The 24134-nt window shown below is 52.4% G+C and overlaps 1 protein-coding gene across 2 annotated transcripts in view; it reads left to right on the top strand.

Moving 5' to 3' along the window:
• The window catches only part of ARHGEF2 (Rho/Rac guanine nucleotide exchange factor 2), a 118232-nt gene that overhangs the window by 17277 nt on the left and 76821 nt on the right, over window positions 1-24134 (top strand). For both annotated transcript variants that reach the window (XM_050930660.1, XM_050930661.1), the window contains exons 5-6: window positions 1222-1261; window positions 12797-12926. In XM_050930660.1, the coding sequence (XP_050786617.1) occupies window positions 1222-1261; window positions 12797-12926 (170 nt within the window). The remainder of the gene's footprint in view (window positions 1-1221; window positions 1262-12796; window positions 12927-24134) is intronic.

Here is a 24134-nt window from a genome sequence, read left to right as displayed (position 1 = left end):
TCGACAGCTGACGGGCGGGGCAGCCTCTGAAGAGCTGATTGGTAGCCAGTCCCAGGGGTGTGGGGGCCCCTGAACACCCCCAGAGATGGTGCCTATGCCTGCCCCCTAGCCACGCCTTCATCCGACAGGGAGGAGAGGAACTGGGCCGCGTTGTCACCAGCAATTGAGTGCAGCTAGAAGGCTGGGAATGCCTCACCCACCTGGTGATACCCACTGCTGGGTGGAGGGCAAACTCCTGCCCCATGAGAGGAAGCCAGATCAAAGCGACCTGATCCCCTTGCTAAGGTGGCTCTCTGCCCCCAGCAGAGTCTCCCAGCCCAAAGCCAAGCCCAAGCAGGCTGCAAGGGGCCCATTAGCCTTTGACTGGTGCCCCCTCCACTGTGAGGGGAGCGACTTCTCTCTAGGACGAGTGCGTTTCCCTTGGAGAGGGTCCCGTCCTGCGGCCCTGGTGCTCGGTGATCTCTCCAGCACGCTGACTGTTTCCTGTGTGTGTGAGGAAACCACCAGGCCCTCGGCTTTGTGACCACGGCCTTGTGGGCCGCCCCTTCCTGAACCCACTGTGCGTCTCCGGTGCAGCCTCGGGTTTCGGCAGGGAGCTTTCCGTGACTTTGCAGTGTGATAATGTCCACTGGCTTTCGCCCTCGAGCATCAGCCCGGCTCTGAATCTCTGTCATGAGCCATCTGCTGTGCTGCCATTTCCCTCCTAAATCAATGGAACACCCCAAAACTTTAGCCTTGAAGTGGGGCTGCCCAGTGAGGCCTGCTGCCGGGCCAGCATGGGGAGAGAGGCGAAACTTAAACCTCTCATTCATGCCCTCGGGGTGCACAAAAAAAGTGATCAGAGCCAGGCGATTTTGCAAATGGCAAGTTCTAAAGGGCTGTATCTCAAGACCCCCTTACTCAAACAGCCCTGGAGCTGGGCCGTACCCCTCCCCTCCGAGGCGGCACAGCAAATTTCAAGACAATCTGAGTAAGTGTGGGGATTTCAGAGCACTTGGAGTAGTAGCAAGACTCAACGTTAACTGATGCTCTGCTAGTCCGCTCCTGTGTTCTCCAGTCCTAACCCTGAGCCTTGCGGTATCACTAGGAAGCTGCAGGGCGCTGGATCGGTATTGTAGTGGTTTGTTTAGTGTAACCCATGGGACGCTGATCTTACTGTGAACCTCTTCGCTGTCCTCTGGGCTACGGCTTTCTACCGTCTATTTGTTTTCACCTTTGCAGAAATCTCCCTCTTCGCTTCTGGGACGGAGCTCGCCAATGGGTAAGGCTTGGAGGTGTTTGCTCATCATAAAGATCTGTCTGGGTGCTGGGAGCTGTACAGTGGAGGGGTTGTACTTGGAGAAGGAGGATGGTCCTGTGGGTAAGACAGAGGCATTTGACTCAGGCGGCCTAGGTTCTGTCCTGGCTCTGGTATAGGCTCCTTGTGTGACCTTGGGCAAGTCCCCTCCCTGCCTCAGTTTCCCCACTGGTAAAGTGGGGTTAATGATACTGACCTCTTCTGTTAAAGGACTTTAAGACCTATTAATGAGAGGAGCTTCATCACTGCTGGGCCTGTTGCTTCTCTTTTCTATTTAACTTGCAAGCTTTTCAGGGCAGGGGCTGTCTCTCTCACTATGTCTGTGTCCTGTGCCTAGTGTGATGGAGTCCTGATCTCAGCAGCTGCCTCTCGATGCTCCCATAATACAAATAATAGTAAGCCGCTCCCCAAGCCCCGAAGGCTTAACAGGCTAAGGACCCCTGTTAGTCCAGTACCATATGGAGCAGGTTTCCCGGATGCCATACTTCAAATGGGCTGAGAACCTGGATTCCCAGCACCTCACATGCTGTTGCTGAATTGGTGCAGACAATAGTAGTGTGGCTTAAGAATCACGAGTCAGGTCCCTTCTGCCCCCCAAATCATGAGATTAAAAAAAATAAAACCAGTAAACTTGAGGTTCTTTTTATTTACCTTCTGGTTTGGGATTCACATTTTCAAGCTTCTGTTTGCAGCTGTGAGAGCTAGAAACTTGCTTAAAAAAAGAAACAGCAGCTGAGATTCTCTCCTAATCCCATGACTCCAGAAGCAGGGGCTTTAAGAAATGACACCAAATATGAGTAGGGGCCCTACCAATTTCACACTACATTTTGGTGAATTTCACTGCCAGATGGTTTTAAAATTGGTCAATTTCACGATTTCAGATGTTTACCTCTGAAATGTCAGGGTGTTGTAACTTTGAGGGTCCCGACTGAAAAGACAGGGCTGCCCAGAGTGGTGGGGGGCAAGTGGGGCAATTTGCCCTGGGCCCTGCAGGGGCCCCCATGAGAATATAGTATTCTGTAGTATTGCAACTTTTTTTTATGGAAGGAGGCCCCCAAAATTGCTTTGCCCTAGGCCCCCTGAATCCTCTGGGCAGCCCTGTGAAAAGAGGATCATGGGGGGGGATCACAAAGTTGTTTGGGGGGGTGGCGGTGTCATAGGATTGCCATCCTCACTTCTGTGCTGAGCCCAGCTCTGAAGGCAGCAGCCGTGGAGTTTCTTGCAGTTGGAGGAGGTTCCCGGAGGTGGAAGTGATGCCAATCCCCGCCCCCTGCTGCTGGACATGCCCCAGCTGGGGGCCCATGGCTGCTAGTCCTGGCCAGTGTCCAAGGACCCCGGCCAATTTGGAGGCCCCCGGAAAAATGGGCACCCTGCGCTCCAGCGGGAGCTGTGGGATGGGGCAGAATGCCCAAGCACGGACACCCTGAGGCTACTGCAGCGCAGAAGTGAGGGTGAGACCTTCTGCGTTGGCTCTGCAGGTGGGTCTGCTCTCCCCACCGAGAGTGACCGTGCAGTGGAAGGACAAGTCCTGACCCTCCCCAGCCTGGCCAGGACTAGCAGTTAGGTGCCCCTGGCAGGGACACTCCCAGCAGCAAGGGGGAGATCGGATTTCACGGGGAAGGGATTATTTCGTGGTCTGTGACACGTTTTTCACGGCTGTGAAATTGGTAGGGCCCTAATTTGTGAGATTCCTGATGCAAATCACACTGCCATGGGGGGAAAAGTTTCCCTTGTGTGGACAGAGTCATAGAAGCAGATAACAAGTGACTGAAAGATTTGCTTGAATAAAGGATTTAAGGGAACATTTACCAGCCTGCAGATCTACAGAGGTGTTTAGGATCCTGATTTCAGTGGAACTTAGGAGCCTAAATACCTTTGTGGATCTGGGCCCCGCGGACCCCAGGAGCAAAGGCCGATGAGAGGGAGTCCCGGATGACAGAGGGTTTAATGCATCTGGGTGTCCCTTTAAGCTGTCGATTTCATTGTGTTTGCTCAAGCATCCTCTCGAGCTCACTCATTTCTGAAATCCTTTCCCAAGCACGTCCAGCTGCTGCGTCGCGGCCCCCGGACGTCATGATCCTGGTCGGCTTGTGGAATGTGACTGATGCAAACCCTGAGTAACTCGTCTGAGTCAGGCTGCCAGAATCTCCTGGGGCCCCAGCTCTCACTGCTGTGTGAGCCCAGCCAGCATGCTGGGGTTTGCTACGGTGCTTGGGGCCCTGGCCAGAGCCCCCCCAAGAGGAATGGGAAGGCGTAGGTTCAGTTCCCTGCTCAGCCGCAGACTCCCCTGTGTGAGTTGGCTAAGGCTAGGGCTACACTGCAATTAGACACCCGCTGCTGCCAGCTGACTCAGCCGGAGCCCCAAGCGGCTGTTTAATTGTGGTGTAGACGCTCAGGCTGCAGCCCAAGCTCTGGGGCCTTCCCACCTCGCAGGGTCCTAGAGCCCAGCCACCAGGCTGAGCCACAACTTCAAACCACGGCTGGTTTTAGAGGAGTAGCCTGAGCCCCCCTATCTGCGGATCCGGTCTGGAGGGCCCACTCCAATACACTGCACAGTCTCGCCTGTGACTGATTAGCCACCTCCCAGCTGGGCTTGATCAAGTGACCCTAAATGCCAGCGAGCGTCTCTGGTGGGAAGTGGGCAGGGTTTTGTGCTGAGGGCCGGAGGAAGAGCTGCGTCCATACAGTGTGGGAGTTGTTACCTGATGAGTCGAGTGTCTGAAGAATCAAACTGTCCCCCGCAGAAAGGGGCTGAGTAGAGTCTGGGCGTGTGGCGTCAGCCCTTCCTGGGCTGGGGGAGACAGGCCAAGCCTGCAACCAGGTTCAGTTCCTGACCTTGGGCAAATCACTTAGGCCAGATCCTCAAAGGTATTTAGTAGGGCTGTCAAGTGATTAATCGCACTGTTAAATAATAGGATACCATTTATTTAAATATTTTTGATGTTTTCTACATTTCCAAATATATTGATTTCAATTACAACACAGAATACAAAGTGTACAGTGCTCACTTCATATTATTTTTGAATACAAATATTTGCACTGTAAAAAAACAAAAGAAATAGTATTTTTCAATTCATCTAATACAAGTACTGTAGTGCAAGCTCTTTATCATGAAAGTTGAACTTACAGATGTCGAATGATGTACAAAAAGATAACTGTTTTATTTTTGAATGCAATGTCAAACTTTAGAGCTTACAAGTCCACTCAGTCCTACTTCTTGTTTAGCCAATCGTCCAGACAAACAAGTTTGGTTACATTTGCAGGAGATAATGGTGCCCATTTCTTGTTTACAGTGTCACCTGAAAATGAGATCAGGCATTCACATGGCATTGTTGTAACCAGTATCTCAAGATATTTACGTGGCAGATGCGCTAAAGATTCGTATGTCCCTTCATGCTTCATCCATCATTCCAGAGGACATGCATCCTTGCTGATTAACGGGTTCTGCTCAACAACAATCCAAAGCAGAGTGGACTGACGCATGTTCATTTTCATTATCTGAGTCAGATGCCACCAGCAGAAGGTTGATTTTTTTGTTTTTGTTTTGGTGGTTCGGGTTCTGTAGTTTCCGCATCAGAGTGTTGCTCTTTTAAGACTTCTGAAAGCATGCTCCTCACCTCGGCTCTCTCAGATTTTGACGGCACTTGAGATTCTTAAACCTTGGGTGGAGTGCTGTAGCTATCTTTAGAAATCTCATATTGGTACCTTCTTTGTGTTTTGTAAAACCTGCAGTGACAGTGTTCGTAAATCAAACAACATGTGCTGGGTCATCATCCGAGACTGCTAGAACATGAAATATATGGCAGAACGCGAGTAAAACAGAGCAGGCGACATACAATTCTCCCCCAAGGAGTTCAGTCACAAATTTAATTAACACACTATTTTTTTAATGAGTGTCATCGGCATGGAAGCATTTCCTCTGGAAAGGTGGCTGAAGCATGAAGGGGCATACGAATATTTAGCATATCTGGAATATAAATACCTTGCAATTTTGGTTACAAAAGTGCCATGAGAACGCCTGTTATCACTTTCAGGTGACATTGTAAATTAGAAGCAGGCAGCAGTATCTCCTGCAAATGTAAACAAACTTGTTTGTCTTAGCGATTGGCTGAACAAGAAGTAGGACTGAGTGGACCTGGAGGCTCTGCCGTTTTGCACTGTTTTGTTTTTGAGTGCAGTTATGTAACCAAAAAAAAATCTACATTTGTAAGTTACACTTTCATGATAGAGCTTTCACTACAGTACTTGTATGAGGTGAACTGAAAAATACTATTCCTTTGTTTATCATTTTTACAGTTCAAATATTTGTAATAAAAAATATGAAGTGAGCACTGTACACTTTGTATTCTGTGTTGTAACAAATCAATATATTTGAAAATGTAGGAAAACATCCACAAATATTTAATACATTTCAATTGGCATGCTATTGTTTGAGTGCAATTCATTTTTTTAATCGCAATTTGTTTTTTTGAGTTAATTGTGTGAGTTAACTGCGATCAATCGACAGCCCTAGTATTTGGGTGTCTAACTTCAACAGAAATTAGTGGGGCCTAAATCAGGAGTGGAGCTCTCTAAAAGTGAGTGAGGCCCACCGGCACCTGAGACACTGCCTCCATGCCACCCCTTCCCCTGAGGCCCCACCCCTGTGCCACCCCTTTCTGCCAAGACCCCCCCACCCCACCCCCATCACTCACCCTTATGGCCAGTAAAAAGTGATGGGGCCATGGCCCCCTGGACCCCCCTGGCCTAAATACTTGTGAGGTTTTGGGCCTTCATCTCTGCATGTCTCAGCTCCCCGCTGGAGATAACCAGGCTTCCTGCCTCGCAGAGGTGCTATGAGGATAAACATTTCACAGAGTGATGAGGGCTCGGTAAGGGGGACAGAGAGAAATATGCCATCTAGAGGAAGACTAGCTCCAACCCAGGGCTGGCAGGGGGGGAGGGGGGAAAGAAGTGGGGCAATTTGCCCCAGGCCCCACAGGGCCCCGCGAGCCGCTCCAGGTTTTCAGTGGCAGTTTCGTGGCAGACCCTTCACTCGCTCTGGGGCTTCGGCAGTGGGTCCTTTGGAGTGAGTGAAGGACCCGCCGCTGAAGTGCTGCCAAAGCCTCGGAGCGCTGTCGCAAGCGGTGAGGGAAAAGGGGCGGGGTGGAGTTGCGATCGGCGGCACTTAGGCTGCTCTGCCGCCCCCGCTTCATTCTTCGGCAGCAATCTGGCGGCAAGTCCTTCCCTCCAAGAGCGACCCACTGCTGAATTGCTGCCGAAGACCCGGCCCTGCCCCAGGCCCCCTGAATCCTCTGGGTGGCCCTGCTCCAACCTAAGGGTGTAGAAAAGGCTTGAATGCTGCTTTTGGCAGGAGAAGGACCCGCGGGCAGAGGCAGAGATGGGCCTGCTGAGAAAATCCTTAGCGATGCTCCAAGTTGGAGAGAAAGCTTCCGTTCTATTGCTCTCCGGTTGTGGTCACAAACCCAGCCTGGGCTGTGCTGAAAGGACAGGATCGGGGCTTACTTCATTCACTGGCTGGCCCAGGCAGGCAATCAGTTGCGGCCACCTGCCTGCTATTAACAGGCTTCATTCATATTTATGCCTTGGGCAAAGCCTGCCCCTAGTGGGGTGCCCTGGCATCTGCAGATACTGCTGGTCTCTGCTTCTGGCGAAAGGGGGGTATCTGTCGTAAGGGAAGGGTTTGAGATTCTTGGGAGATTGGCACCAGACTTGTCAAGATTTGAAGATGCTGATAGGCACCTACTGAAAATTGCACTAGGCACTAAAATGCCTTTACAGATCTGGTCTCAGGTCCGGCCGCTTGGCCTGTCTGTCACAGTTCACGGCCTTCGCATATTTCAGCATCGCCATTTCTGGCTGCTTTATTGCAAGTCTTGTGCTATTCAGTGGGGTTTTTCCTTAAAGCTCTAGCTTCTGGGGTCATGTGATGGGAGACCCTCTGCTTTCTTTTTTTTTTTTTTTTTTAAAGTAAGTTTCTAGCCCCCTTGTAAAGTTTGGAGATGTGATTCCCTAAAAGCTCAAAAGGCAGAAAGCAAACGAAAAGAGACCCCGACATTTGTTACTTTTCAAAGTTTAAGGATTTTTAAAGTAAAATTGGTCGGGGGCATTTTTGGGCGGGAGGGAACTGGTTCATTATTTTGGAAGCTTTGGATGGCAATACTGCTGTTCAGGTCCTTAGAGTAGATGACTCTAGCTGAATGGTTGGTAGAGCTGTTTCAGAAATGCATTTTGTTTTTATAAGTTGATGAAAGTGGGGGAAGGGAGGGTTGTTTCCCACCCTTGTTTGGGTTTTCATTAAAACAAAAATCAAGAGTTTTTTCTCTTTTTCTAGTTGGGGGGGTTCAGGTTTGTGGGTTTGGGCTTTTTAAAAAAAACAAACAAAAATCTGAATGAAATTGGTTTTCTCAGGGAAGTTTCTAGGGTTTTTTTTAGGGGGGGAAATGTAGACAAAAAAGTTTCAACCACGTGTGCTAATTCAGATAGCTTTGTTCATCCCATCCTTATGACATTATACAGTATTGCCTATTGGTGAGAGCCCAGGCCGCGGCGTCAGGATTAGATCCTGCACACGGTTGGAGGAGATCCGTTCTGTCTTTAGACAACAGAGTTGTAGGTTACTTGCCGCTTGGTGGGCGACAGTGGGTAAGTTGCTTCCTTATTCCGTGCCTCAGTTTCCCATCCATAACAGAGAGATGATGATTATGTTCCCAGCCAGAGTATTCATGTGTGCTGGACTTGCCCTCCCCGCTACTTTTTGAGCACAGGGAGGCTGCATTGATTTTCAATCACCACAAGCTCCTCCCTGAACGAGTTCCATGGCCAGGGTCTATGGTGCTAGAAGCCAGCATAGCCCATGAAGTGTATCTAGTCCAGAGGTAGCAGAACTGGGAACAGAATCCACCACATGCTCCCCGTATACTTGATCTGGCTCCCCTCCCAGAGCTAGAAAAGAGAAGCCATGTCCTGTTCCTCTGACCATCAGGCTCCACTCTCAGGGCTGGGAATGCAAAGCTTGGATTTGTGAGTCCCTTGCTCCGACCACTAGATCCGGCCATCTCCCTGAATGTCTCTCGAACCGCCTGTCACACACTGCCCTCCATTGTTTGTGTCTGTGTCAGGCGGGGCAGCCAGCGACGAGGGATCTGTCGCTGGAGCTGGTGGGAGGCGATGGATGGATGAATGAATGAGAATGGAGCCATGGGCTGCCAGTACATTGCTCACCGAGAGCAGCTTCATGACTTGAAAAGGAAAATATTGGTTCGTTCTGGCCAGTCCTTGTGAAAAATCATGGGTGAAATCCTGCTGGCCTGTGGCAGAACTCCCAGGGATCCAGTGAAAGCTGTGAGTTAAATCAACACATGTGTCTGTGCTACTAACAGCACCTCAGGTTATTAGAACGGGCAGCGTTTAGGACAGGAAGTGAAGACGTAGGCCATATCCAATTGAAACTGCAGGGGGAGGTGGCTGGAATGTAGCTACCCAGACTGGACTTTACCCGCCCCTATTTCTGCTGTTTGTTTACTTCTGCTGGACTTCAGTGGGACTAGTCAGTTTCATTTGTACTTAAGGTCAATTTCACATCTAGGCTGTAGCTGAGGCATTGAACTGAGACTCAGGAGACCTGAGTTCAAGTCTGGTCTCCTTCTGTGACCTTGGGTAAGTCACTTAGGCCCAGATCCTCAAAGGTATTTGGGTGCCCCAAATCCCATTGATTTCAATAGGAGTTAGGAGCCTCAATACCTCTGACTGAGGATCTGTGCCTCAGTTTCCCAATCTTACATGGGGAAAAATATTTCTTCACTTGTCTAGTTACTGTGAAAACTTGTGTGCTCTCTTGGCCCTTTTCTACACACAATCGTGTGCCACTTCCACCACACCAGTATGATTCAAGCCATGCGATCCCTTTAGTGTGTAGGGGCACGTTGAGTCTTGAGAAGACAGGCGGGGGAAGGAGGAGAGCTGAAAACTGTCTTCAAATATGTTAGGAGGTGCGACAAAGAGGATGGTGATCAATTGTTTTCCGTGTCCTCTGAAGATAGAAGCAGCAGCAATGGGCTTAATCTGCAGCTAGTGAGATTCAGGGTAGATATTAGGAAAATCTTTCTAACTCTCAGGGGAGTTAGGCTCTGGAACAGGCTGCCAAGGGAGGTTGTGGAATCCCCCTCATTGGAGGTTTTAAGGACGGGGATGTCAGAGATGGTCTGGATTTATTTGGTCCTGCCCAGCCGGACTTGATGACCTCTTGATGTCCCTTCCAGCCCTACAGTGCTATGATTCTTTGTATGGCTCCTAGCACAATAGAGCCCTGCTCTTGGTTGCGACCTCTAGGTGACTGTAATCTCTTTGAGAGATTTGAAAACTTTTTACAACCCAACCTCACGCTGACTCTGTCCTCCTTCACCGGTTGAGATCATTCTGCCACCAGCGCGTTGCCCCGGAAACGAGCTCTGCGGTTCGTGTGGGGCATTATGGCTTCAGTGCAGGGTGGGATACAGGCACCGGGGCTGGGAAGGAAGCTGAAAGCCTTCGATCATTGCAAACTGGTGAGGTGGGCGGGGACAAATGAAAGGTGACTCTGTTCATGTGTTTGAGTCTGATTCAGCTGTTGGGAAAGTCCCTCTACAGCCAGATCTCCGCTTAAAGGTTTCACCAGCTTACCAGTTAGGGGATGTGATTGTTTCCTGACACAACCGTGTCGCAAAAGCCCTAGTGTAGATGCAGCTCTGCTGCCTAAAAAGTGCTTTTGCTGCCATCGTTGATTTTTCACTCCCTGAATCAGGACCAGTGATACCGGCAAAGCACTCTTTTGCCGGTATAAATACATCCAGTCCAGTAGGGTTTTTGCTTGTGTAGCTACACTGGCAAAGCTTTTCAATGTAGACAAGGCTGGGTGGGAGCTGGGTGGTGCCCTGGGGAGGCACCCTGGAAATCTTGACGCCCTCCAAGAGCGCTGACCCCTGACTTCCCACTCAGGAAAGGGTCAGGGAAAAACCTTAAACTGGGGTCTGTGGACCATGTAGGTACGAAATTCTGCCTCCTTAATCCCATGACTCCTGCAGCTGGAGCCTTTAAGAAAAACCCCACCTGATACCACCAGAGTTGGCGACACTGAATTGTCCTGGACAGCCAAGCCCATGCTGCATGCACCAGCCCCATTGTATTCCCTCCGTCCCTGTCGATTGCTCACCCCTGTCCAACCAGCTTTCAGCTGCCGTTTATCCCTGCACTTGCAATGAGAATGTGGCCCCCTTTCCAGCCAGCAGGTGCACCGCATGCCTCCAAGCTCTTTGTGGCCACACAGATGTGTTAATTGACCTCCCCTTAATGGGTCTGCCTTGCTCAGAATTCACCGCCGTTAATTAATGCTGAGGCTCATTCCCCACCCGGCTTGGCAAACAGAGAGGCCCTTGTGCATGGCGCTGGCCCCCTGGGAGCCTGGCCCTTGTTTGCTCAGGGCCCTGGCACCAGTATTCTCGGTGGGCGATGGGGCAGTGAGAGGTGCCAGCTTGCAGTGGCTGGGCAAGCCCCACCTCTGCCAATCTTGCTGGCCCCTCGTATCTGTAAGACAGTGATGCCCAGGGCAGAAATGCAGCTCCTCCTGCTAAGAGCACAGGGGGCTCCTCCTCCCCTCCAGGCTTGGGGTAAGCAGGTCCCTATCCCCTAAGCAGCACCTCCACCCTCACCCCACAGCGCTGGCTCCTTCCTCCCCAGAACAGCCCCTCTCCTTGGCTGGTGCAATAAGAACTCCTATGTTGCAATCTTGTTTAACGCCGGGGAAAGCACAAGACCCCAGCCCGAGCGGGGCCCTGTTGTGCCCTGTGCCAGCCATACCTGGAGATGTTGCCTGCCCTGAGCCCATGTCCTCTAGTAGGTGGGTAGGTCCTGCTACTGTGGACCCCAGTCCTGCTAGGGGTTGGGCTGAGACCCTCCAGCTGGTTTCCTGGCTGCTCCCGAAGGGGGAGGACCTTCGTTCCGAGTGGGAGACCCGAGGGCTGTAGCTGCCAGGCAGCTGGAATCTCACACCATCATCTCACCTCTAGGCCCTTGGGCTTGGTTGGTATCTTTGACTGGGATCCTCTGCCAGGCTTCCGCACCTCCCCACCCTGCCAGGCTGCAGATGTCCAGGTCTCCGCCCACCCCGCGCTGCCCTGCCGAGAGAGGATTACCATAATCTCCATCCATCCATCGCCTGTCACAACCCATTCCCGTCTTCATTAGGTGGGGACCGGCCAGCCGGGCGCTTTGTTATTTCAGGGCTGGGATTCCTGAGCGGTGCCTCTCCCCTGGCTTTGATAAAGGCCGATCTCTGGCTGGCTGCCTGCAGGGAAGCTGTGTGGCTGGAGTGTGTGCCATGCGAACCTGGCCTAGATCTGCATCCGTTTCACTCTACGGATGGGACCCTTTTCTCTCCGCCTTCCCTTCCCTTTGGTCAGCCCCAGATCAGAGCCTGTCCCAGGAGAGTTGGGGGAGGGTGCTTTCTTATTGCTCTGCATCTCTTGGCTTTGGAATCAGGTCTGTGCCTGGGACCTTCTCCTGTCCTCGCTCTGTGTGTGTATAACATATTTGTAGTCCTGGGGGGGTGACTTCTGGAGCACGCCTCACCCTGCCAAGGCCTGAGTGAGGGCCTCCACCTGTGGTGAAAGACCCAGAATGAGGGACCCCCCGTGATGCTAATGCAGGAAATGGACCCTGCTGGAGCGGCATCCATTCCTTTACCAGGGATGGCCCTTTCTGCAATCCTGGTTCTAATTGTCTGCATTCCTGATGGTGGTGACAGCAAGGGGTGCGCTGGCTTTTGACAGAGCCTCGGGGCTGAAATTTCTGTGCAGAGACAGGCAAGCGACTTGCCCCAAGGTCACCCAGGAGGCTAGTGGCAGGGCTGGGATTAGAACCCAGATATCCTGGGCAGTCCCTTACCACAAGTCCATCCTTCCCCTCGTGGTACAGCCGGCAGGTTCCCACCCTGGTTCCTGCAGCAGGCGCAGTGACTCGTGGCAGGTCTCGTCGAAGGGCGCCCAAGCTCAACGTCAGGACAGCGGGATCGGCCGGAGGGGGGACGATGGGAGGAATTTACCTGTAGTTCTCCCCCCTGGCCCCCACTTTGGGTTGATTTGTGCAGACTAGTTCGTGTCCCATCTCTCTGGATCAAGCGGATTATAAGCTGCTGCCCATCACCGGAGGCTTCTGAGCGCCTGAGCTCAGGGGTGTGTGAAATCCCCCCTCCCTCGCCCCCAATTTCCTTCCTGTGCAAAAGGGCTGGGGCTGCAAACCCAGTTGCCCAGCCCAAGCTCTAAGGCTGTCTAAGCAAACAGAGGGCTCTGTGTGCGCTTCGCCCAGCTGGGGACTGCAGCAGCCGCCCTGGGTGTCTCTGGGGCTGCTCAGGGCACTGGCCCCTCCCTATTTCCTGGCCTTTAAACAACAACAAGAAAACAGGGGGATTGTTTGTCTTTAGCGCCTGTGGGGTGGTTGTTTTTTTTAATCCTCCTTCCCCTGCAGCTTTAATGCCGGGAGCTGTGGACAGTTGGATGCTGCCGGGGAGGCCGGAGACCAGGAGAACCAGCGCCGGGAGGGGAGCCCTCTAGGACGAACCCTGAGTTTCTTCATGAAGATGACGGGCAAGTCGAAGGTAGGAGGGACCGTTCGGTTTGTGACCCGGCCAGGGACTGGCAGAGGGGGGAGGCCCGGGGGCTCCTGGTTGCAGCTTGTGGTCAAGAACTCCTGGGTTCTCTTCCCAGCTTCGGAGGGGAAGTGTTGTTTTGTGGTTGACGCATGTGAGTGGATGTCAGGACTCCTGGGTTCTCTTCCCAGCTGTGGGACGGAAGTCTTGTCTAAGGGTGAGAGCATTTGAGCAGATGACAGGACTCCTGGGTTCTTTTCCCAGTTCTGGCTGGGGATTGGGGTTCTGCTGGTTAGAGCATGTGAGTGGGTGTCAGGACTTCTTGGTTCTCTTCCCAGCTCTGGGAGGGAAGTGTTGTCTAAAGGTTAGAGTGGGGTGGGGGGACACCCATGCCTGCTGATGCTGGGACCCCATCAGCTAAGGAAGACGGTGGGACTTGTGGGAGACCTCTCCGGTGCTTTTGATCCAGGTTGGATTTGAATCAGTGACATAGTGGTGATGAATTCCCTGTGATCCATCCGCTGCCCTGGAAGGAAGCTCCATTGGGATGTAACTCACCCTCCCGCTCTGCCATACCCTGGAATTCCCCTTCGTCAGGCTGTCTGCTCAGCCTCTTGGTTCCTCAAAACCTGGTGTATCCGCAAAGTAGTGTCTTGTGGTCGAGGAAGTGAAAACCTTTTCCTGCCTCATAAAGGAACGGGGAGGCAGTGCAGCAGGAAGGGTTAGTTTCTCTAGCAAGTGTGTGCACCGCTCTGCCTTGCCCACCCCGGCTTTCTTTAATCAGGTCCAGGTCCTGGAGCACGTGTTTCAAAGTCTCCTGCCGCTGCTTTCCAGGAGATGAGCACAGGCAACAGATTCTCCCAGGAGAGTGGTGCACTAGCAGCCATTAGTGAGTACACTGAGCTCAGGACTCTTGGGTTCTGTCCCAGCCTCCTTGGCCTAGTGATGGTCCTGCTCTCTCATGCCTCAGTGTCCTGTTCCAGGGGGCTAATGTTATTTACCCACCTTTGTAAAATGCTTTTGAGAGCCACACGTGACTAGCCTCATGTGAGTGCCAAGAGCCATTATTTAGGATTGCCTGGCAGGAAGCAGCCAGTTGGCCCCTTCTGACTTGAGCTAACGGGGAATCGCCATCAGCAATACAGGGCTCATGACACGTAGCGGGGCTGTGCCGATTCCCTCCACTGGAGGGCAGTGGTGCCACACGCATGCTCGCCCATTCAACACACTGTAGATTTTCATGCTGGCTTGTCTCACCCTTCCTCTCCGGGGCCGGGCAAACAACAGGAAACGTTGCTTTTCTCTCGATAGCATCTGCAGGGTGCAGCCTCGCTCCTCCTGATGAGCGTGGATTAGGCAGCTGGGTTAAACCCCTCTGAGGCTCTTTTCAGAGCTCTGGCTCCGTAGCCCCCGGGCACAGACCTTGCAGAGCAGAATGCCGCGGGTGAAGAACAGGTGCAGCTGTGCATGCTTGCCCAGGTGCATTATGGGTTCCCCCCTCAGCTTCCTCCAAAGCATCCCTCTAGAGATTGGGGGGTGGGGCGGGGGCCTCTCTGACCTGATCCCATGCGTGGCACAGATATGGGGCTGAATTCACCAGTGCAGAGCCCAGTAGAAGGGGCTCGAACCTCCCACAATCCTGGAGCTGGTTGGAGCAGGGCCTGCCCCATCCCTTACTGCTTTTAGGGTCCCTAGGGCACCTCAGTCTGGCTACTTTCAGTGAGGGGTGCACAGCGCTGGAGCAGCTGGTTCTGCTGTACCCTCGGCTGCTGCACCCAGCACATCAACTCTGGCCCTGCTGCTGGCTGGGGGCCCGTAGGATTGAATCCTGCCCCCAGACGCTGAGGGGAAGCAGGGCTGTGAACCTGCCGCTCTGGAAGCTGCAGAAACCATTAATCCCGACCAGCCTCCCCAATGTAATCTTCCCTCCTTCCTCTCCGTTCAGGGGCGAGGCGGATGAGCAGCCAGCTGTTAACAGTGCTACCAGCCAGCCCAGAAATACAGCCTTGCTCATCCCCCTTTTTGCACGGTTGGGAAACTGCTGGCAACTTTCACCTCTTGGCTCCCAAGAGTGGAGGAAGGAGAGGGAGGGCGAGGGAATGCCTCCGCTCTCCTTCAGAGGCTGGCTTGGTCCTGTTTTTTCGCTCCATTCAACAGCTGTTTCCAGGTCTGTTCCCTCCTGCCCCCACCCTCAGCCTGAGATGATCCAGGCCATCGCTTGATGCTTGAGTCATGGGGCACCAGGAGGTTGTAGCCATTTAAACTGTCTCCTGTGCGTTTTGCTGTTGCTTATTAATCATGAGAGGGAGGGAGGAAGTGGGAAATGGAATGAAAACCTCTCTGTGCCCGGGGAGCCCTGTCTGAGAGTGGGGCCCCCTTGTGATGTACGGACACACGGAGAGAGAAAGTCCTGGCCCCAGACAAAGGGTGGAAGGGGAAAGCGGGAGTAGGGGGGGATGTCAGAGGTCACCCAGCAGGCCAGTGGGAGCATCTTTGATCGGAGGATCTCAAAGTGTCCTACAGACACGATTGAGCTAAGTCCCCTGCCTGCTTTCCAGAGACCGAGCCGTGGGGCCGGAGGGGATTTGCTTGAGGTCGCTCCGCAAGCTGGTAGTAGAGAGACTGCGTGGAGAACCCAGGAGTTCTGGCAGCCGCAGCTGTGCAAACCAGCGGGTGATACCTCTTGCCTAGCTGTTGCTTGTGTGTGCAGTTAGCGGGAGGCCAGGGGTACAAAGGAAGCATTAGAGATGAGCAAGAGAGAGATTTGAGGCTGGCTAGAAAACCCCAGGGAAGCCGATGTCAGCCAGTTTGGATCCAAAGTGCTTCCTGGAGCCCAAGAAGCGGCTAGAGAACAAGGTTTGAACTGCCCTGTGGCTACTAGTTTGTTTTGCTTAGAAGGGATCAGACTCGGGACATGGGTCAGGGGCCCCGGGGAAAGTTGCTTTAGTAAATTTCCTTTTGAGTAGTTACGCGACTGAGCCTCTCGTTTCAGGGAAGAAGAAGGTGTCAGTATCTTAGCCTCTCCCCCTTCTCTCTCCAGGAAGTCTGGGATTGTGGTCGCAGGGCCGTAGTCAGGAACCGGCCATTTCTGTCCAACTTTAAAGCGATCTCCAGCCAGGCGGGGGAAAATAATCTGTTTAGATGTTCTTTGCCAAACCGGCAGGACACACAGGGCTTCATGTAACAATTGCATCAGGCGTTCTGTCTGCCTAGCAAAACAGGGCTGTGCTTAAACTGAGAGCCTGAACTCTTCCCTTCCCCACTGGCCCTTCACCCCCAAATACTAAACCACTGGCCTTTAGAACTGACATCATCAACACAGAGATCTTCATGAGAAAGCTCAATAATGCTTCGTACTTTGAGGCTTTCATCCAGGGATCTCAAAGCACTTTCCAAAGCAAGAGAGAGCTAATCTCTGCTTTATCGATGGGGAAACTGAGGCACAGGGCGGGGAAGCGACTTGCCGAGGTCACCCAGCAGGCCAGGATCAGAGCCTGGACTAAAACCCAGCTCTGCTAATTGCTGGCCCAGTGTTCCAGTCGCTAGACCAGGGGTAGGCAATCTATGGCACGGGCGTCGAAGGCGGCACGCGAGCTGATTTCAGTGGCACTCATACTGCCTGGAGGACTCTGCATTTTAATTTAATTTTAAATGAAGCTTCTTAAACATTTTAAAAACCGTATTTACTTTACATACAACAATAGTTTAGTTACATATTATAGACTTATAGAAAGAGACCTTCTAAAAATGTTAACATGTATGACTGGCACATGAAACCTTAAATCAGAGTGAATAAATGAAGACTTTGCACAGCACTTCTGAAAGGTTGCCGACCTCTGCGCTAGACTATGCAGCCTCGTGTTTTAAAAGGGGCAGGGTAATTTTATGGCCTGTAACTTTGTGCCTCTTTTAGGGGTTGACCCTCAACCTTCGATCCTGACACGGGGGAGATATGGAAATCCCAGTCCAAACTGCCCCGCTGGCTGGAGAAGTCGACTCTGACTCACCCTAAAGAAAGATTCGAGCTGTGAATTCGGGCCTGAACCCATATCGGGATCTGAGGTCCCCAGTTCAGGTCTCCATTTCTGACATTAGCTCTCTTTGCTTGAGCCCCTGCCTGTGATCTGTGTTCCAGGAAATCCTGACCCTATGCAACAGCTAAAGAGGAGGAGACAGTGAAAGCTGCTCTCATATGGCTGGGAATAGCCTCAAACTTCCCAGCAGGACTAAATTCCTGGCCACGAATTGCAGCACCATGGGGAGATGCTGCTAGGTTCCTAGTTGTGCAGCTAGTGGGATTGTTTGCAAGTGACACCCATGTGCAGAGTAATTGACCCTAATGGCCTGAGCACAGGACTGGGGCCCAAGAACTCCTGAGGTCAGACCTTGCCTTTGACACTGATTCCCTCATGTCTGTTGGTCTCCAAGCCTGAGCTTTCCCATCTGTAAAATGGGGGGTCGGGGTGACCAAACTGCCCCAGCTCCCAAGCGGCAGTGGGCTTGCAAAGCCCCACACAACTCCTCAGTACCCTACTTTGCAACGTGGAAAGAGACTAGAGGCCAGAGTGAAATCCTGAGCCAAGGAGATTGCCTGGTGTATGGGGAGCTCTCTGCCGTTGCGAGGCCAAAGTGGAAGGTGGGGGGAGGGGTGCTGGAAGCCTTCTTGCCCTCACATTCCTACCCCGTCGCCTCCTGGCTCCCACCTTCGCGTTACCTCCTGGGCCCTGGGGTGCTGCCAGTTTCCCAGGTGGCGAATAAATGTGGCCTGGCTGTTACATGCCCAGATCTCTGCTCCCGCAGGGTATTTCTATCTCCTAGCGCTGCACTCCAGCAATAAGTTTCAACAGGGCCGCCCGCCCGCGGGTTTGAATCGCCTTCAAAGTGGCACGGCGTGGACGTCTCTCCGCTCCCCGACCCAGCCACTAATTGAGCCCAGCTGCTCGGTGTTTCTGGGATGGGAGATGGGCCCTGGCTGAGCGATCCAGTTGGGCCTCTCCAGTGCTGGCTCTGGCACATCAGGATACGTGTTGTAATGCAGTTGGCCATTCCAGAGCAAGGGATTTTACTATAGCTGCGTGTCACCTGGCTTTCTCATTTCTTAGCTGCCCAGCTTCAGCCGGGAGCTAGCTTCCCCGATAAGCACCAGAAAAAGCCTTTTCTACCACGCTACATTGCATGGATTTCACCAAGTCCTCCTGCAACAGGCAGCCTGTGAAATAGGCTCTGTGTTCTGGGCTGTGGAGGGCGTAAGGAGGTGGTGATTCTCCAGGAGGGGCTCTCTCCATGAACTGAGCTGTGAGGGTTGCTGCTACAGCCAGTGTCGTGTGGAGGAGAGGTGGAACAGAACCTATTTCTGGTTCTTCACAGTCTTCTGGCACTTTTTTGCCTGGGTGTTAACCCTGAAGTCCTTGCCACTGTCCCTTGGGGGCGCTCACATTTTGCGTCCTTCAATTCCCCATGCAGTTTCAACTGAGTATGGGACTCTTCTTTACCTTGTGTCCTAAATGGTTCTGCCGAGTTGCTGTGTATCTATTCAATAGCAGCAGTGCTCCGCCCCAGAGATGGCTGCATTTCCGTGCTGAGTTAGTTGCTGTGAGCTACTAAACAGCTGCTGTGTTCCCGCCGCAGAGGTGGTTGCATTTCTGTGATGAGTGAGCAATCCCTGTGCAGTAGTACTGTGAGCTACGATACAGCTGACGTGTTCCAGCCCACAGGTGGCTGCATTTCCATGCTGGGTGGGTGAGTTGCTGTGTAGCATTGCTGTGAGCTACGACAGAGCTACATTGTTCCCCCCTGGAGGTGGCTGCAGTTGCATGCTAGCTGAGTGATCCCTGCACACTGTTGCTGTGAGCTACTAAACAGTAGTCATGTTCCACCCCAGAGGCAGCTGTCCTCTAGCAGTGGGCAAAGCAAACGCAGCAGGCAGTTTGTGTGTCCCTTTGCGAAAGGTTTGGAAGCGCTCTTCCGCCCAAACACTGCTCCAGTGTCCCCTTTTCTTCAACCTCTACTATTTTTAGATGTGACTCATGTTCTAAAATCAGAATCGTGTGTGTGTTTTAAAAATAAACCCGCCGAGCTGCTCATGAGCGTTGCATAGAATCAGTGCTGGCCTGGTTTGAATATTTCACTGGCTAATGAAAACAAAGACAAACACATTGTCCCAGCCGTTAGGATGCTATTTTAATGGCTGGGCCTGGGCCTGGGCAGAACTTCCTGGGAAGTGATTTATCACATGCTATTGCTGCTCTCACGGCAGTTCAAAGATCCTCTTTCATGACCCGATCTGATGCCCACTGAGTGCTTCCATTGACAGCAGGACACTTTGGATCTGGCTGTTAAGAAGCAGATGAAACCTGCCCTCTCCTTTATTTAAAGAGACAGGATTCCAGCCCAAGGGATGCAGGGAATCTGCAGGTTAGCCTGTTTCAGGGCCTGATCCTGCAAGGTCCTGATGCCTGGTTTGGATGGGAGGCTGTGGGGAGGGGTCTCCTCAAAGGCTGGTTCAGCTGTATAAGTTAATTTTATAGGCTCTGCTCTGTGATGCAGAGGGAGAGGGTTGCCAGTTTTGGTGGGATGTATTCCTGGCGCTTTCATCACATGACATAATTTTTAATTAAATATTCATCTTTAATTCCTGGAGGCGCCAGGCCAATCCTGGAGGATTGGGAACCCTAAATGAAACCTTAATCTGTCACCGTCTAAATAGGGTAAGCCAGCGAGGGACAAAGACTGACAAGGAGGGGCCAGGGACGGGGGCTAAACCCCAGATCCAGCCGCCTCCACGTACTGGAGGCAGGAGCCGATCCCAGCTTGGATCCAGATCAGAATTTCTTAACCGACCTCCTGTCCCGCCTTTGGACAAAGCAAGTCCCTGGATTGGAACAGAGCGAAAGCAGGTCCAAGCGTTGCACCTGGGCTCCATAGCAAGAGGAAAATGAAATCAACAGGACCAAAAGCTGTGACCACTGTGGAATGTATATATGTAACTCATGTGATTTTTATCTCCAATCACATGCACGCAATATATGTGTATAGATATAGAGAGGGTGTGTATGTCTAAAGGGGGTGGGATAGCTCAGTGGTTTGAGCATTGGCCTGCTAAACCCAGGGTTGTGAGTTCAATCCTTGAGGGGGCCACTTAGGGATCTGGGGCAAAAATCTGTCTGGGGATTGGTCCTGCTTTGAGCAGGGGATTGGACTAGATACCTCCTGAGGTCCCTTCCAACCCTGATATGCTATGAAAATATATAATCTCTCCTCATTTGTACCTGATGGGCAGAAGGTTGAAAGCAAGCAACAGATGCTAACTGTGCTCTTTAATGCCTTACTGGAAGAGGGTCAGATAGCAGGGTGATGGGCATGGGATAGGATAGGATTTTTGTCAATAAACACTGCTCAGCATTTCTGACACAGGTAACTTACGAGGGATGGAACTGAGCAATGGGGTTGAAACTTCCCCAGGGTCTGGAAGGTACGTAGGGGGAGTGTGTGTGTGAGATGGAACATTTTGAGTTCAGCCTCACGTCTGTAACTTAAAACACTGAGCATGACACATCATCAGGTGGGGGTGTAGCTTAGGTCTGTAATGAGAGGTGACGGCGTAGGAAAGTCCCTGCTGAAGAGTGACAGCAGTGATATAATGGGGGTGGGAGTGGAATGTTTTGAACAGCTGAGTGGGATCCCTACCTGTACACAGAAACTCTTAGTGATTGAGAGGTTCCGGCAGACTGAAGGAAACTCATTGAGCTGCCACTCATGGTTGGAAGGAGGCAGCATCGGGCACAGTCTGTGTTCGTTTATGCAGACAGGTGGGTGTTACAGGATCCAGGTTTACTTGCATAGGTGCTAGAATTAGGGGGGCTGTTGCACCCCCTGGCTTGAAGTGGTTTCCTTCATATACAGGGGTCACAGTTTGGTTCGATGGCTCTCAGCACCTGCACTATAAAAAATTGTTCCTGCATCCCTGGTTATGTGGTATCTACTGTCGGAAAGTATGTAGCAAATCTCCATTGTGGGGGAAAATCTGCATAATTTCAACATGAAACTGTTGAGCGGAGACGTGGAGGAGGATCTGAAAGAAAGGGGGGTGTGTCTGGGGGAGGTCTGGCAAGGAAGCACTATAATAATACCTTACCTTCTTCTAGCAGGATCTCCAAGCAAACACAAATGAAGCCACACACCACCCCGGGGGAGGGAGGAGGTGGTGTTGTCCCCATTATACAGCTGGAAAAACTGAGGCACAGTAGGTGGACACATCTCAGACACCACGTCACATGGTGAGAGGTGCCAGTGAAATACATAGAATGAACAGGGAGTTAGTATCAGAGTCAGGAGTCCAGATTTCCAGACCCGTCCCATAGCTCTAACCACTAGACAATACTCCCTTGCCCACTGGAGGGTTGCAGGGAATCTGCATGTGACCTTGTTTTAAGGCGTGATCCAGGAAAATGCTGATCAGTGGCTTCAATGGGAATTTGAGTCCTCCCAGGAGAAAAGCTTGTGGGGAAGAGACTCCTCAAAGATTGATGAAGTCAGAGCTGGGGATAAAACCCAGCAGTCCTGGCTCCCCAGCATCTGCATTAACCACTAGACCATGCTCCCTCCCAAAGCTGGGGATAGAACTGCAGAGTCCTGATGCCCAGCTCCCTGGTGTAACTACTGGACTCCCAGATTCTGTTCCTGGCTCTGACACTAACTTACTGTGCAACCTTAAGCATGTCTCACTTCACTTCTTTCTGTGCCTCAGCTTTCCCCATCTATATAATGGGTATATTGAAGCCATAGGGAACAGGGGAGCTAGCTATGGTGACACCTGCGACTTTAATTCTTAAGATTTTGTTTTCTCTGTACTGCACCTTCTAAATGTCTAAGGAGCTGCTGTCTGAAGGCACAGCTCCTGTTGTGACAGGCAGAGTTTTGTAGCATGTTACAGAGGAGCTATACACACCATGCTCTTCCCCCTGGAGACTTTACTTTGGTTCTTTATTGTTCTGATTTTCCATAATTTGAAACAAACTGTTCGAACTGTAGTATATTTTTCCTGTTTGCATATAGAAACCGTAAGAGCTGTGTTGGTTGGGGTGATTGCTTAGGCATTGTGCTTGGATAGGTGAGCAAACATCACCCCAGTTTTCCTCACTGTAACAGGGGAGTAATGATTGATATCTTCCTCTGTGAAATGTTCCCACGCTGCAGGGAACTGGCTGATCACATGCAGCTGCTGGGTTCCGCCCCTTGTTCAGAGGAGTGGAGCAGAGAGGGGCGGGGAGATGAAGTGGAGAACAAAGGAAGCAGGGTGACTAAACTGAAAAGGCCAAAACCTCGCTGCACTTGCACTGAATCGAAGCAATGACTGTAGCAGTCACAGTGGTGTAGCATGAGTGAGAGAGAGGCCGGGCTGACGGGTGGGGAATGCCCATGAGATAAAATATGAGCCACTACTGGGAAATAGATTGAGAGTCCCTGGTCCAGAGCTTCTTCTGCTCAAAGCACCTGGGGTGATGGATGAGGAAGTGGAGGGACAGAAAGGTGAAGTGACTTGCAGAAGGTCATGCAGCGAGCCACCAGCAGAGCTGGGAATTGAATCTGTGGCTCTCGCTTGCCAGGGCTTGATTACACACCAGGTATGAAACTTCATTGGAATCACAACTTTAGTTCACCGCCAGGGCAAATCCCATGGGAACATGGGCCTCCTTGCAGATCAAGCGCCGCCTGGATCAGTCTCTGGCTAGTCCTTCCGGGGGTCTGGCTGGCTTTGCAGTTGATGTTGTCACTGGCGATCTTATTGGGCCACTCTGAAGCTTTTGGTACCCATGTGCCCGCCAGCTAGCAGCCTTCCTGGGTAACAGCGCTTCAGAATTTGTTGGTCTTCCATCCTAATTATGCATCCGCGCCAAGAGCGGCTGAAACCAAACCAGGACTGAGGATGGCCAGGAGCAAGTTTGGTTTAGAATATCCTCCTGGCTGATTTTTGGCCTGGAGAATTGCAAACCTCAATCCGCTGCTCTCCAGCCTTCCTCAGCGCTCACGTTCCGCGGCCGGGCACTGGCGTTGGTGTTAAACGGTTGCAACGTTGTGCCCTGTTGCTTGGGGCGAACCACTCACCCGCACTGCCTCGCGGACCATTCCTAGTACTTAAACAATCCCCTCGATTGCTACGGGAACCAGGTTGGTAACATTCCATACCCTGCGCCTGTTGTTGAAATACACCATGAAAACAACACCCACACACACACACCAGCCCCCACCAATTGTGGCAGAAACAGCTTCTGAATTCCACACACCACCTGCTTTACCCCCGGCCTCCCCCGCTCCTGGGATTATATTCCCTCTGCACCTACAACAGTGGGACTGGGCAGAGAATCGGCCTGTGACTTTTTCTGCTGTGTCTGGGTTAGAGTTGTTGGGGTCAGACCTGCTAACAGCAATTCCAGGCCCCAGGGCTGAACAGTCAGTGGGTCCCCACGTGCGCCGTCCACCTGACGTTTGGGTGGTGCTGGACCTCTGCTGGCTGGTGCCCAGCGAGCTGCTGGCTGCGGTCCTGGGCATGCTTTTCTGGCACCACCTGGTAGGGTTGCCAACTGTGCAAACCCAAAGACCCTTGCCCAGCCTACTGCCCCACCCCATCTCTGAGGCCCTGCCCACTGTTCACTCTATCCCCCCCACCCCCCGCTCCCCCTCACCTTCACTCACTTTCGCCAGGCTGGGGCAGGGGGTTGGGGTGTGTGTGTGGGGGGCGGGTGCAGGCTCTAAGAGGGAGTTTGGGGGTGGAAGGGGGTGTGGGCTCAGACTCTGGGCAGGAGTGGGGGTGCAGGCTCTAGGCTGGGGCACGGGGTTGGGATGCAGGAGGAGGTCAGGGGTTCGGCGCTTATCTTGGATGGCTCCCAAAAGTGACTGGCACACCCTTCCGGCAGTGGCTCCTAGGTGGGGGGTCTGGGGGTCTCCATGCATCGCTGCCCACAGGTACCATCCCCGCAGCTCCCATTGGCCGCAGTTCCCAGCCAATGGGAGCTGCAGAGTTGGCGCTCGAGGTGGGGACAGTGTGCAGAGACCCCTTCCCCAGGGGCCGCAGGCATGTGCCAGCCGCTTCCGGGAGTGGTATGGAGCGAGGGTGGGCAGGAAGCCTGCCTTAGCCCCACTGCGCTGCCACCACTGGCGGTTGGGGGCCCCTAGGCCCTTTTAAATCACCTGGGCCCCTGAGCAATTGCCCCCCACTGT

The sequence above is a fragment of the Gopherus flavomarginatus genome, chromosome 20 (genome assembly GCF_025201925.1).
Source record: "Gopherus flavomarginatus isolate rGopFla2 chromosome 20, rGopFla2.mat.asm, whole genome shotgun sequence".
Lineage (NCBI taxonomy): Eukaryota > Metazoa > Chordata > Testudines > Testudinidae > Gopherus > Gopherus flavomarginatus.
Note: the sequence above shows the minus strand (reverse complement) of the source record. Positions and strands in the feature narration are given on the sequence as shown.